At 39.9% G+C, this 15,716-nt stretch overlaps 2 protein-coding genes across 2 annotated transcripts in view; both read right to left on the reverse strand.

The window, feature by feature from the left end:
- LOC133987421 (L-rhamnose-binding lectin SML-like) overlaps positions 1-15,716 on the reverse strand; it is a 277,548-nt gene that overhangs the window by 133,963 nt on the left and 127,869 nt on the right. The window lies entirely within an intron of this gene.
- Positions 1-15,716, reverse strand: part of nphp4 (nephronophthisis 4) — a 164,583-nt gene that overhangs the window by 80,344 nt on the left and 68,523 nt on the right. The window contains exons 9-10 of the mRNA XM_062427444.1: positions 1,874-2,092; positions 1,099-1,255 (exon numbers count right to left, since the gene is read on the reverse strand). Of these exons, the coding sequence (XP_062283428.1) occupies positions 1,099-1,255; positions 1,874-2,092 (376 nt within the window). The remainder of the gene's footprint in view (positions 1-1,098; positions 1,256-1,873; positions 2,093-15,716) is intronic.

Genomic DNA, 15,716 nt, shown 5'->3' on the forward strand with positions numbered 1-15,716 from the left:
TGAAAAGATATTAGCCTTTCTATGTGAGATTACAACAACCGTAGCAAAAGGGTTGCTAAGTAGAAAGATGGTTAAATGAATGTGGCATCCAAAAACCCACTGTAGTTTATTCTGTATTGAAAAAGACTGATTTGGATGTAAACTTGCATGATGATTGACTGGTAAACAAGTGTGATCACTGTAAGCCAGCCCACTTCTACTAATGTTGAGTTCCCAGATCTCTCTGGCTGCAATCAGACCGAGTACAGCCCTTCGTTAAAACAATGCAAGATAATGAAATCAATCCAGAGAGTCTAGTTGTAGCTACAGATTTATGCACTTAAAGGCTTATCCGACTCTAAAACACAGCATGGCAGTTTGTAACACTAACAATGTGGAATGTGCGCTTGTGGATGAACAAAGTTCAACTTTTTTGCCAGGTCATTTACATCGACACCCCCACTTCCTCAATGCACCGCTCCCAAATTCAAATAAATGAGACGGCTTTCACGCAGAGCTAATGCCAGTCTGAATGTCACCGACTGGTTTTAAATAGAGACAATAAAATAATTTTACTCACACACCCAAAATGTGAAAAATATTTAGTAGTATTTACCTTTTAAATGCATGAGAACACAACGTAAGGCTTGTTCAAGATCAAGAAGCTCTAATGGACAGCCAAAGTCTTCTCCTAGCACTTTGAGTTTATCCTTTTATTCCCCTCAGACCCCAATCATGGAGCGTGCTAATCATGCAGAGAGCAGGTGGTGCCACTGAGATAACACTGCAGAGTTGGGGGCTGCATTATAGGCAGAGGACAGGCTAATTTGATGCTTGTTGCTTAGAACTTTGGCTGATTACACCTGGGTGTTAGTGCACACTTGAGGTGCGCCTGCCACAAAACAGTTTATAGAAATGTACCACGAGCTTTCTGGTCCAGTAAACAAACTCTTGTCGCATTGGAAACAAACATTTGGGTCCTTTTAAAGCCCTTTCAATGTGACATTGACGTGAGCTGTTAAGAGCCTCTCACTTCCTTCTTGGAGAAAAACTCTTCATATTAGTTTGTGGTGCTATTGCTTTCTGCGTAATTAATTAACACGTGCTTAAAGTCATTACGGATTACATGATATTTACCCTTTGAGGGTGATGAAGGTGATCTCCTCTGATATGACACATCCTCCTGCTTTGTCTTCAGAGACGCCTTCGGGCTGGATGCCTTCCTTTCCAGACTGGATGACAGCCGAAACATTATCATATCTTTTGCCTCCGAGACCTCGGTGAAAGGAGAAAGTTTTAGATATTTCAGTAACACAATAAAACAGTTGGAGAATGAGTAGTTTAGATTCTGCAGGGGAAGGGCATTGGAATAAATGGACAGCAGACAGGAGAAGGAGATTTGTGTGGTGACTTCAAAATACCGGAGCTGTGTAAAAATTCACAGTTAAAGTGTGAAAGTGAAGTCATCACAGGGTGACAACTTTTGCACCCTTTAAGGAATTTTTATGCTCTCGCTAGAAAAGATGTAACTTGCAGACAATTATTTGTCTACAACTATGCTATAAATTGTGATAAAGTTTCACTGTGCAGAGCTTTAAAGGATGATGTCATCTGACCTTGCACAGATGATTTTCTCTGATTAACCTGAATTTCACTCGAGGGCCTGCTAACAAAGACAACTTATCAATCACATATCTTAATGCACATAATGCCAAAAAACAATTTAGATAATGTGAACGTTTTTTGTCCTCGGGGAAACAATTTGTGCGAGTTGAGCTAGCTAAACACATTGTGGCACAAGATGCTGAAAACAGCACTTTGTTTTAGCACCTTTCAAGGCATTCTTTACATTTTGTTCCTTCCACAAAGACTTTCTTCTGTGATTGTGTGTTACCTGAGCTGTGCCCGGTGCTGACAGTGGCACAGGGCTTGGAGTTTTGGCAAACGGTTCTGTGCTGTAGACCATGACTCCGTGAGGGTTTGGCTTTGCGCCTCCTTGCAGAACAAGCTGTATCTCTTCCCCCTTCCAGTCAGCCGAATCCTGAAAGGGGCCCCAAATCCCCCAACGAAGGCACTGTAGGAAAGCCGCTCGAGGTGTGGAGGTGGTAGACAGCTGTGTGATGGAAAAAGACACAAGAATAGAGGACGTTCAGACACTTTTTTCATATATGGAAACAACCTTGGTTAACATTTTCATGACTCCACAGAGAATAGTTTTACTTTAAGGTAACTCTACTTATTTTCAGCTTTCAGACCCTGGCCTGCATCCCTGTGATAAAATCCCTAATATGTTAGTCAAATATTTGCAGACAGCTTCCCTTATTTTGTCACTTTGTCAAAGCAATCAATTTTTTTATGAGCTTGCATGAGCAAACAAATCAGTTTTAATCTGTAGTTTTATTACTAAAAAACATATTTACAACTAGTAATAAGACAAAACATAACAATTACACTGCTACTATGAGGGTGTGTAAAAAAGTGACAGCAAAACAACAATAAAACCAAACATATTTGTCATTTGCCGTGATCAGAATATGGCGACTGTAGCATGCTGCTGGAATAATTATATATAACTTGCAGAGAGGCCGACAGGAAACCGGGAGAAAGAGAGGGGAATTACCTGCAGCCTAGGTCCCTGGCCGTATTCGAACCAGGGACACTGCGATTATGTGACATGCGCTCTAACCACTAGACCACCAGGGTGCTCCCTTTTTCAATATTTGTAACAATAAAACTGATAAATAATAAAACTAAAATTTACTCTAATGAGGCTACAAACTTTTTGTTATTACATTTATTTTGTGTCTGCCTATCATACGCCTATAAATCTGCCTATCAATTAAAGGGCCACTAAACCCCTCCCCCAACAGAACCTGTCCAATCATACCCTCGCAACTGTATCTAGGCACAGCTAAATTGTAAGTAATTAAACAGTGTCTTTGTCTTCTCTAACATAAGCTGCTAACATAAGTGTGCTTGCCTAACTAGTTACCTACAGTATGAACCTTGGTTAAGAGTTGGTATATTATTAGCCAACTACATTATTATGTAGGGTTACAGGTAACGTTAGCTGCTCTGTCGTGCTTTAATATCTTTATTTCAGTCTCTATTAAAATAAATAATAATAAAAATGGAAAATGTTCCCAGGTGCTTTCATAACCTCAAAATAGTGAATCGACATCAAAGAGATTATAGCAGTAAGTAATGTGTAGGCTGAAGCCGTAGCTTATAACACCTATACTCAAAATACAAAATGTACAGTGTTTATGACTATACATGCATACATACAGAAACATAAAGTATATATACACAATGATGCTGGTGCTGGTGATACAGGTATGTTTCTATTTAAGTGCTTTGATTTAAAGACCCAATTTATTAATCCAGTTACATGTATACAGTGTGTCTAAGAAGGAATAAAATCCAGCCGACAGAATTGCAGCAGGAGCTCTGATTGGGCGGCTGGTAGTGTTGGCAGGAATCATGTGCACAGTCAGTGGCGCACTACAGGCTCCATATCAAAAAGCCTAAAGATGTTAATGTATGGAACATAATGACATATGGTTCATCAGCGGAAGACTGGATTATGCTGCAGGGTGGGTTTGATATGGATATTTGACTCTTTTCTTCTTCTTTTTCTTCTTCTTTTTTGTGCCATGACTTTGGGCCTCTATTGGAATTCATTGTAACTGTTCCACGAAGGAGCAAACGACTTGTCAGAGCCACCTTTCAAGTCTACAGAGACTGAGTTTAATATTCAAAGGATACAGCACATTTTTCCCAAACCATCCCTGTCACATTGAAGTGCAGTTGGTGCCATGCAGCTACCATTTGACATTAGAATAGTAGTTACTTTTTTACAGGCAATGTTAAAGTACAAATAAATTATATAATACTGCTGTGCAAACCTGTAAATGATTAATTAATTGCAGCAATTCTAACGTTAACTAATATTTGGGGGAAAAGCAGTGAGGTTTATAACAAAGCTTTAAAATATTGTACTGAAGTGGGTGTTCATATGACCACAGCTGACACTTCTACACAGTCAATAAAGTAGGAGTCTATGAACTAGGTCACACATACAGTTTAGGAGCTTTGTTATGTTCTGAAATGATTTACAATGTGTCCCATTGCACCTCTACATCAGGCAAACCAGGAAAAGTTAAAAGAAAAAAAAAAAAAGTCCTTTGCTTTAAATCATCCACAGGGAACTCGGGGGTTTTGCTGAATCGATTAATAACTGGTCAGCCACAGACGAGTGTAATCAATCATAGGTAGGACAGTACAGAATACAGCAGGAGCCTGCTACTCCACATCATTTCAAGACAAAGTGGAGCATATAATTGTTCACCCAGAGCTTACAATTCCCCTGAGCCCTTTTTCTTTTACATGTAAAATCATAATCCAATACTATAGGTCATCATTCATAGAAGTATCATCTGTATTCTAAATGTCATGCAGTGCCCATCAGGTGGTATTATGGAAAACAGGAACTGCCTACAGTGTTCTTTAAGTACTGTTAAAGCATGGCTTCCTTGCTTAATGGCAATCTAATCTGCTCATTGAGGTAGAATTAGAAATGGACACAAATAATGATATTCAGTCTATAATTTTTTTTATTCTGGTCCAGAATCACTTGAGATGTAATTCTTTATGGTCTGTCCAGGCATGAGACGGCATCAGCAATACTGGCATCCAAGAGGTAAATCAGAGTGGTCTGTTTCGCCTAAATTCAAACCATAAACTCCAAACTCTATTACAGCTATCACTGTCCGCAGACCCAGCACAGACAAGACAGTGGCGAGACTAACTGTCTTCTCCAGTCTGACTAATATTGGTAATTCAATAGACAAAAACAAATTTCCAGTTAGCTCCACAAGGAGTAGACATCATCAAAACAGCACGCTTCTTTTGTTATTGACACATTTATGTTATATCCTCTGGCCACAAAAGCTCAATATGCCAATAAAAACTGGACAGCTCATAGTGATATACACTTCCCCAGCAGTACTGTGGCAGTAGTAGTTCCCCAGAGGGGAAAACTGTCATGGCATAAGACATCATATGTGGGGAAGACTACACTGGTGAAACAAGGGCTCTGAACAAGAGAATACCTGTGATCAAAGATCCACACATGTCAAGTGATAACAACTTAACCATCTCCAAAATAGTTAAGCTAGCAAGTAAACCTCATAGTAATATTTTTTGTCGTAGTAGTTCACAATATTTGTGTGATTGGAACAGCAGTGTAGTTTGGCCTCTAGTGGTGGATGTCAGGTTGTAGTAACCAGATGACTACTCCTAGAAAATACACACAAGTCTTCCAAACACTAATACTGCACCCAGAAACAAGCATTCATAGGACTAATAATTCACATGATCATTTTCTGATCTGCTGCTGCTTTGATAAAGGTTTGTTTAGGTATAGGCAGCAAAACTATACCTGGTTTGGATTTTAACAAGTCCTCACAATAGGGAAACATAAGGGTCATAGTTAAAAGAAATATATAAAAGAAATAAACGTTAATTCGACAAAGGCAACAGTATCGCTGAGTAGCTAAGCAGAGGGAACAAAGCAGCACAGTACCTATTCCTGTTATTAAATGTCTGTTATGTACATGTAAGAAGACCTCTCCAAAGATTCACACATTTCAAGTGAACCCAGATGCAGATCAATATTCCATTCCTCTTGAGAGGGAGTTTGTTTCAGACAATAATTTTACCCCCAAGTAGCACAGACATTAACAGCTATTTCTTTGAATTATAACCCCAGAAATATATGACAGTCATAAAACAGATAGCAGTATATTCCCCCTTGAGGCATTGCCTGTTTTTCCATCTCATGGGGTTGAATTAATAAGATGCTTTATATAAAACATTAAATCAAACAAGTCTATTTTCAAAGTGATGATTTTGTAAAAATGATCCAACTAGAGAAGGATAATTTTATGGCACAGGGAGTAGCCAGTAAAAATGGAAAATGGTAGAGCAATTTATCTTATGTGTCTCTTTTTTTCCCCAAGCACTCTGTGTCTCTAACATGTCGATGCTCCCACGGAACACGAGGGAAAGAGCCAAATGAGTGTCTAGCACATGACCGAACACTCTTCTTGTATTATTCAATGAATATATTCGGGCGCAGGAATGATTCAGGAGCAGAAATGCCTGCTGAGCTCAGAGAAAATGAGAGAGACAAAGGACCAATCAGGGGCCTTCTCTACAGGGACGCCTACAGCTTCGCAAAAAGCTTTTATCTGCCCGACACTTATCACACACTCTTAGTCTTCCAATCATAGGAAACTGAGAATGACTTTATATTCAAAATTGCAATGAATAACTGCGAGTGAGGATAAAAAGGAAAAGAAAAAGCTGCGAGCCAAACACCATTGCAAATTAACATGTTTCGCCGCAGCTTCATTTCTTCCAAGCACACGTTACATGAACATCCATGACTGGGATCAAACAAGTGATAAGTTCTTAATGGTCAAAACGGAGGATCTTTCAAAACAGGCTCACGAAAATGGAATTCTACAGTATGATCCGACAAAGGCACTAAAATATGAACAACAGCAAATAAGAATTCCCTTTGAGACACAAAGCCGGTAGCTTAACCGTGAATCACTATCAAGATTTCACTGCAGTGGTTTTAAAGTGCTTCAGAACGGTGTGATCTACATATGAACTGCACAAAGCGCTGAAAGCTTGGGGTGGTAAACAATAGGATTGAAGGAATCTCAAAGAGACTCCTTAGTTGCGGTTTGAGTAAACAAACAGGGATAATAGTTTCATTCAAAGCCAGGAAGAAAATTCACATTATGCATGTAATCCATGTACACAAACAGTCCTCAATGTTCTGAGGCATACAAGGGCTTAAGAACAACAATAAGCAGTTCCTTCATTATATGACAGCGGAGATCAATGTTACATCAACACGCGGGTGTAGGAGGTAATGGCTTTGTGGGAAGGAAACAGTACTGTAGGAGGTGGTTAGCTGATGTACGTGTTGTGAAGGCCTCCAGTGAGTAGGAAGTTGCCTAGAGGGTCAGACACATCGACTCACTCTGAGTGCCGCAGTCACTCAGTGAGTCTTAATCAATTGCAAATACTGGTGGTGACAGTAGAGAGACATCAAATCAATGACATTACATTTCAGTGGAAGTAAAGTATGACTTTTTTGCTATTGCGCTGTTTTGGGCAAGAAACATTTGAAATAAACAGGGAATTTACCATCTAAATTAAAGGTTGCTTTAAGAACTTACTGTGGCACTGGCCATTATGTTGGACAAAACAGAATGATCAATAGCCAATTTCCCCAAAGTGTGATTGCACTGTTGATTCGACTGTTAAGGTCTATATTTAAAATAAGAGTCATTAACTTCCACTTGGAAAGCAACCGAGCATTCTTTTCAATAGTGCACTAGGGAGAAAGAATGGAAACATCAGCCTAAGGCAAAAACAAGGAAGCAGCAAAGTTTTTCATAAAGTTGCACTGAAAACAATAACAGGTGGTGTCACTGCACACATAATTGCTCCAACAGACAAAGCGTTTTCTAAGGGAAGAATCCATCAACCTTGTTTAGAGGTGTAAAATATAATGTTGCAGCATCTCTAGACAAATAAAAAAAAAGAGCCTGTTTCAAACATACTAGGGTGTGGAAATAAAGATCTCATGTCTGTAACCTGGAGCAAGAAAAGTAATCATCAAATTTTTGAGGGGGGACACAGAGGAAAGGAGAAAAAGTGGGAGGGGAGAAACGGGGGGGGGATTATCCAAAGGTGACAGACGGCGAGTTTTGAACATCAAAGGCAGCTGAAACTCCATTTCCCAGCAGGCTGAATGAACTGGAAACAGAGACACAACCAGTCCAATTCACTACTTACACCAATTGCTGAAAAAAGTATGAAAGGCTTCTCTTTGGGGTAAAAATAAAAAATAAAATAAAAAAAAACACTTACTTTATAAAAATGACTAATTGAGAGCTGCTATTGCTATGCTCGTTTAGGGTGTCCTAATAAAACAGCCCCATTTGTGATGAGCAAAGATAAAGCAGTTTGTGGGAGCATAGTTTTGGAGAAGCTCAAAGAAAGTGGCAAGCCATTCAGCGACTCAGGGCTTTCTAGACTAGGCCAGGAATTAATCCTAAATTAGGGGGATGTGAGCATTGATGAGAGACGGAGTCTGACAGTTATTACTATTACCGCAGTCTGTTGGGCTGCTCAAGTCATTATTTCAGCCAAGACCCTGTGACAGGCACCGGCCCACAGCTCCTGCTACTTATTCTCCACAATGAGAAGCCCTGGAGGAAGTGAGGAAACATGCACCGAGATCATTAACTTAAGAGCACTAAACCACTCACATTTTCATCCATCTGCACAAGTAGTCCAAATGAAGCCAGCAGGCTACTGTGCTGTATTCAGCTCACCGAGGCCAAATGCAGCTTGGGAAAGATCAGTTTGAGTCTCAGATCTTGCCTTCGATGACTGCAAAAGTTCAAGGAGAAGTTCATGAAAGGCATGTTCACTGCTTGGGCCAATTTACTGTGAATGTGCACATTTTTTAATCAGCAGTTGGATGCTCTGATTTGGGGGGAAAAAAGTATTTATAGACAGGAGATGTACACAGCTGTGTTGGTTAAACTGCAAAATAAATAATTTAGTCTCTGATTTAGGATTAATGTACTTTATTTCCATTTTTAAAATTTGTACATACTTGAAACAAAGTTTTACTTATTTTTAAGGAGATAAAAATTTCAACTAGGACCAGATAATTGCTCAGAATCATGGTTTTAGGGATCTCAGTTAAATGTGGTAAGCAATACCTGCTAAACATGAACAGCTACTGTGTTGAAAAACAAATTTAAGACAACATCTATTAACTGTATCATTTGCTTTCTTTTAGGGGCATTACAGCTACACAGAGCCACAACATCTTGTTAGTGTTGTACTGTGGACAGAAGGAGCCTACTGGAACAATGTGGAGTTGTGCTACCAGGAACTAGATGACAGATTCACCTTTAGACATGCACCTTATTAAATTCCGGTGATGGGAAACAGCATCAGTAGCTTACTCATTTAAAATAATTTTCTATTCCGTGGATAGATTTAACTGAGAACAGTAATATATACCACCTGAGATGATTATCAATCCTAAGAAAGGCAGATCGTATATACTTCCTCAGATGAATATTAAAATGAGCTAAAGATAATGATAATGCAAGAGATGACAAATTACTGCCAAATGACTTAACTGAAAGTAAATGACACGATGTGCACATCAGAGTATCACAGCAATGAATGACTTTTCCATAAAATCTGTCAACATGACATCTTATCCACACAGTCGAAAATTAATCTTGTGATGATATTTTCATCTTTGATGCATGAATACATTTTACGAAACATCAAAGCTCTGTCAAACGTGGAGCCTACTTATCTGGTCTGCACACGCAATCTGACTTGACACTTTGCAAATAGAGTAAGCAGCATCTATGTACCATAGCATGTTTGGTCCAAGCAATTTAACATACTATGAATATTTTGTTAAGGAACACTACAGACCTAAACTTAATGTTCGGGTATGTTGCCTTGAGGATTGAAATGAAACTGATAAATCACACCATTTTCCTGAGATAAAGTGGATGCTGGAGGTCAGAAAGAACTGCTGTGTTACCAACAGGCAAATGACAAAACTCTAATGAGTTTTGGCTCAGGCAGGAGAACAAATGCCTTTGTTTAGTGTCTAATGGTAAAGCATGAGAATAAGCTCAAGTTAAGCATCACCAAAAGGCGTACCACCTGCACTTGTTCTGTATGTGGGACAGTGGACAGACAAATAAACAGGACAGAATTTTTTACGGTTGCTTGAGCTTCAAATGACTCCAAAATGCTGCTCGCCACTTTATACGACTGCTGCTTTAAATGAAAGTCATTCAAGCCTGGGCTGAAGCTCCTCTATAGTGGGAACAGGGCCTCAGTCTGAGGTGGCCATCCACATGGCAACCATTAGATGTGCAAACATCATCGCTGCTGCCTGTCTGGCTGCCAGGGCGATACATCCGTCTGGAGAAGGATGGCACTGCTGGCAGGCACTGACAGGGTAAGACTCACTCTGGGCCTATCACAGGGGGAGATTGATGCACTTCTCAGCGGGGGGAGAGCTGACATTCATTTTAATTAGGCGGACAAAATATTGTCTCTGCGGCATGTAGCCTCACTTGCCTTATCCTCAACTTCTCTTCTCATTGTAAGAAAGGAAAAGGGGCCTCAAGGGAGGAATGACATCCAGAATATAAGCCACAAATCATCTAAATATATGACTTCCCAATCCTGATGACATTATAGTGCTTAAGATGTTTGATTAACATTTAATTAACATTTGTATGGCATTTCAGATCAGAGCCAAACAAAAAAATATAACTGGTTCCTGTGAGGATGAGGCCTACACTGGTGGGAGGACTCGGTTTTCACATGCCATGTAATGTAAAGTAGTCAAGGAAAGTAAGACGAAGGGAGGGATTTATGAGCTCAGAGGAGGATGTCATTGGATGGAGGGCATTTTAATGAGTATGTGATTGGGGAGAGCTTCACAAGATGCTTTTCTTTCAGCAAACATCATTAAACCCTGAAGGTGCCCACAATAATCGTGCAAATGCACACGCACACAAACTGCACACATCAACACACACAAACAGCCACTTAAAACACACAACAATCCATACAGCATGTACCTGTCGTCTGTGAGCCAATTAAAATCTAAACAAGAGTCTCCATGGCACAGAGGAGAAGCTGTACACCAACACCTTTAATCAACCCAGCCGCTAGCCATGTCACTGTTTCCTGCTCCACATAATGTTTATCTTCCATCCCCTGGCAGCGACATCTGGGACAGAGCAAGGAATAAATAGATAATCAAGAGAGTGACAACTGGTATATGTCAACCAATGGAAAGCTGGTCTGACACTAAACAGAATCAGAACTCCAATTACAATGCCACCGGTCAAGACTCAGCAATATGTACTGTATGTAGTGAATGTAATATTTACAGTAGAATCTTCAATTTACAACTAAAGGAGTCATCTTAATGTTAGCTGAAGGAGGAGGAATTTTGTCTTTTTTTATTTTGAGGTAGTGCAGAAAATCATATCAACTGTTCTAATTAACACATTAAACAGAGTGATTTCGCCAATTCTAAGGTAACGATCAAGATGGAGTTAAGATGGAAGTTCATTTGTATCCCGTTGTGGGTACAAGTCGAACATGAGAGAATAAGGAACCGCAGTAACAGAGTTATAACTTACCACTCCTCTTTTTGAGTTTCAATTTTTAACAACAATGATATCTTCGCTAATTCCAACCACAGTTTCTTTATCATTTTTTTCTTTATCACTATTAAGCCATGAGTGAAACTTGCCACTTCCTGTGGATTTTTCATGGTTAAAATCTAAGAGGGAGGATTATTGTGCCTTTTGAGCTGCTTGAAGGCTTGTACTGTGAAATATCTGTGCGGGAAGTGCTGAGCTTCACTTACAGTAGCTTAACATCTAATTTTAAAAAAAACAGCAAAGTAGAAGTAATTGGAATTAATTTGTAAATGAGAAAAGTACACCAGTAGAATGACGATCATGTCATGATGCTGTTGTGATTCTTCGTTATCCTGAAGATATCAGGACAACAGGTAAACATGGAGACGGCTTTGAAATTGCATTTACAGGATTAAAAGGAAACTATAACTGGAGCAGATATATAGGAATGCCTTTCACATAAATGTGATTTTTTTTAAAACAAATAATATTACAAATAAAGACTTGAAGGAAACACTGCAAAGGCCTAAGGAAGAACCTCATCTATTACTCATTAACTTATACTCACGCACAAATTAGAAACAATGGCAGGATCCTGCAATTCCTTAATTTTCCAAATAAACACAGGTTTTGGAACGTTCTAGGCTATGAAAAAATAAATAAAATATAATTGCCATGAGGAAAATATTCAAATAAAAGCTAATTTTCATCATCATGTTTTCAAAATGGTATGGTTTACCTTGATGCTTGATATCTGCAGCAGGACATTCTCCACTCTATCCAGTCACACATCAGTATATGTGAAAGGGCAATGTTTCTGGATCTACAGCTCTCATCAGTCTCAGTTATTTGGAAATCATTTCCTGTCGCCTCACTGACAGTTGACAGATGCTTTGAGTTTGAGATTTAAATCAAACCACAGACTGAGAATATTGTAAGACAATATTTCTGAATTCTGCCCACTGTGTTCTGCAGATGACAACCACAATCTCTGACTTTGTTCCTTATGGATGATCATGCCTTCTTTGAGCTGGAATGTTGCCTTGTATAGCACCTGAGAAGTGGGCATGCTGCCAAATCGAGCCCTGCTTCTGCATATATTCAGATAAGAGCTCAGTAAAGAGCGAAACATTATGTTTAAAGGTCATGCATTAATGGTTACACTTCCTCAGACGCTCACTAATCAACTGTACCAGCCACCAAGCCCAGTCAGGGTCAAAGGTGACACAACATGAAAATATGAAGCGGGTGACACATTCATTACTGGTTGTGTGCCGGCCCAGTTACTCAAACAGAGAGCCCATTCCAGTACATGACACGTATCAAAAACTGTCAACATCCTTTTTCTGCAACACTGTTTGTGTCGTGTAACAGCTCCGGAGGGTTGCCAATTACTGTTCCGAGGATGTGATTCTCGTCTGACAGTCTCTCAGAAGTGTAATGGTGGTTAGTGAGAGGATGAAAGACAGTATCTCTTCTGTACATGTCCCTCCCTCCCCCTCAGTCTATCCCTCTACTGTATCTGCTTTGCTTCCACCCTCCTGTGGCTGTGACCTACGAGCAGTCACTCATTCTCTGTGTCAGTGTTTTGGATGACTGCAGCTGTCACGCCTCCCAACAAATTGTTTCCTGGCAAAAGGACAAAGGCGTGCAGGGCAACAGCATCTCCTGCCTCGATTTCCCCTGGACTGGCCCCTCCATTAGCAATGAGCTAGTGCTTGTCAGCGGAAAATGGTAGACAACAATAAGCCCTATTGTCTTGCATTAGACCGTATGCAACTGTATTACATGGTTCAATTGACAAGCAGTGCCAAGTGGTTCAGGAGAGAAGGCGATCAGCAAGCATGAGTGGGGCATAGATGTCTCAGATGGAGTTACGGCAGGACTAAATTGGTGATGACAGACCACAATTAGGAGAGCTATCTTCTCTTCGTGTCAGTTGTCAGCGACCCAAGTATTTAGCAAGTAAATCATGTACTGTGGAAAGCGTCAACTCACACTTTTAAGTGGATAACTGAATGGATGATGTGCTTTGTTGTATACTTCTTTTTCATTTCTCGTGAAATAAAGTCAAATCAGTGTCAAGAGGAAAGAGGAGCAAAAGTAGTATTGGCTCTTATAAAATGCTTGTGTGACTTGCACAAAAGAGAGCATTGTAGGTCTGTGATCAGTGACACATTGGAATTCATCACTGTAAATCAAGTAATTAAAAGCCTCTTTCACACATAGTTACAAGTAAATGACTGGAATGACCTTTCAGGCACTGCTAGTGATTTTCACTATTTAACATGCATCTACATTCAGGAACATTTCCATCTTTTGCCTTATCACACATGCCATGGCAACCCCAGAATACATGGGGCAAAAAGGGGGTGGGTTAAGTTGTGTGTGCGAGTTTGTGCAGTTGGGAGAGAGAGAGTATGTCTGTGTGGCATGGATGTATTATCAGAACTGGATACCGGACCAACAATGGTCCATTCAGTCCAATAAGAACTGCAAGGCTTATTGTTCTGAATGGGCCTGCAGGTTCCTGTTCAGTGCATAGATTTAACTTTATGGTGACGTTACAAATTTTTAAATCGCTTTTATCTACTGAAGGAAAGTTTTACAAATGTTAAACCTCCATGGATCAAAGAATTCGTAGTAGAAAGAGTCATAATTGACCTTGTTTGCAGTTTGAGGTGTCCCGCCAACAGTTTCACAGATGTTTCTTCTACAATGATGGTCTATGGAAAAAATATTTTCACAGGATTTTTTTTTTTGCTGCAATGCCGCAAGTGACCACTGGGAAAATGTGGCTGCAAACCTGAGAAGCGAAGTGCTAGCCACCTCTTATAATGTTTATGGTGTGTGTGATGTTGGCTGCCCAACTGGAGCAGAGAGAATGAATTTAGCAGTATAATGTTAGCTGTGAACGTCAGCGCAATGTGTTATGCCTATTTGTCAGTGAATAAATGCTCCAATGCACTTGGGCATGTTCTGGTGGAGTGGCATGTCTGCCTGGTGAGCCCCGTTAATCTGCACAAGTGACGCATGAATGGTAAATCCGTAATTCAAAACCAGTTTGCCGTCTCATTTCCACAGACCTGACACCTTGCATCTCTGTTCACCATATGCGTTCTTGGTAAAAGTTTTCTCCGTACTCCATAAGAGTAGTTAACATTATGGATACATTTTGGATTATAATTTTAAATAATAATTATAATTGGAAAATTGGCCGACCAGATTTCCCAGAATATCGATCCCTGCTCCCATTAACACATGATCTCATGCAGGAAATGTTCCTGAAACTTTCTGGGATAGACTGCATGTGTAAGAGGGGCTAAAGAATTTGTGCACTCAAATGTTCTTACTTGCTTTCTACACGGTTCCTACACCTTTTCTTAAATCAAATTCAAGCACTTTTCTGGCATTTTCAAGGTGCATTTTCAAGCTTTTCCAGCACCTTAACATTGACTCAGATTTTATTGTGCTATAAATAACCAAAATTATGTTTAGTGTGAGCATTCTACAGAAGTGTGACAATGAAAAGGAAGTTCTGAAAATCAAAATGCTTCACAGATCCAGCGATTTACTATGACAGTAATGTAACAGTTTTAGGCACTTTTAGACTTTTCACCCATTTAAAACCTTATTCAATGCTATCAAGCCATGCAGATAGGTGTTTACCCTGCATCTGCAATCATAGGTGACCTGGGCAGGTTTAAACATATGTGCAATTCCGTGCCCAAATTAACACCAAAACTGCACCGCACTGCCTAATCTGCATAAACACAGCCTTAGTTGCTCCTCTCCTCCCACCTCAGTGCAAACATGTCTGTTTGGTTCCAGGAAAAGACCAAACAGGCCAAGACACAAAAACATAGACTGGCGCCCAAAGAAAATTTTATTAAGACAGCGTTTGCCATTTAGTTCCAGCAGGAAAATAGCGCTCAATGTGGGTTCATGTCTGAACACACAAAGGGAGAAATATGCAGACACATTCTTTATTCAGGTGTATTCCTAGAACTTCTGATTTGAAGTCTCACCTGTACCTGTAGCAGCACGCCTCACGAACCCAGCCCCTATTTGTGTATAGGTCAAACTGTAACATTATATTATCATATCCAATTAATACCATGTTTTATACAACATGAATACAGCATATAAATGAGCAATTACAATAATAATATGGTAGGAGATGCAGGGAATTAATGCTACCATCTTCTTAATATTTCGGTGCATCATAATTACCGAGCATGGCAGCAAGCAGAGCATCTAATTGTAACTCTGAAACATATTTTCACCCTGCCTTTCTTTTTCTTCCACAGCTTCTCAGGGTTCCTTTGATAGGCAGCAGAGTGGTGTGGAAACATGTGGCTGGAGTGGGAGCAGAAAAACAGAGTTCCATTGTGTTCAGCCCATCGAGGCATAAGCACTGAGAGGGATGGTGGGTAA

This window comes from Scomber scombrus, chromosome 10 (assembly GCF_963691925.1).
Source record: "Scomber scombrus chromosome 10, fScoSco1.1, whole genome shotgun sequence".
In the NCBI taxonomy this organism is placed as follows: domain Eukaryota; kingdom Metazoa; phylum Chordata; class Actinopteri; order Scombriformes; family Scombridae; genus Scomber; species Scomber scombrus.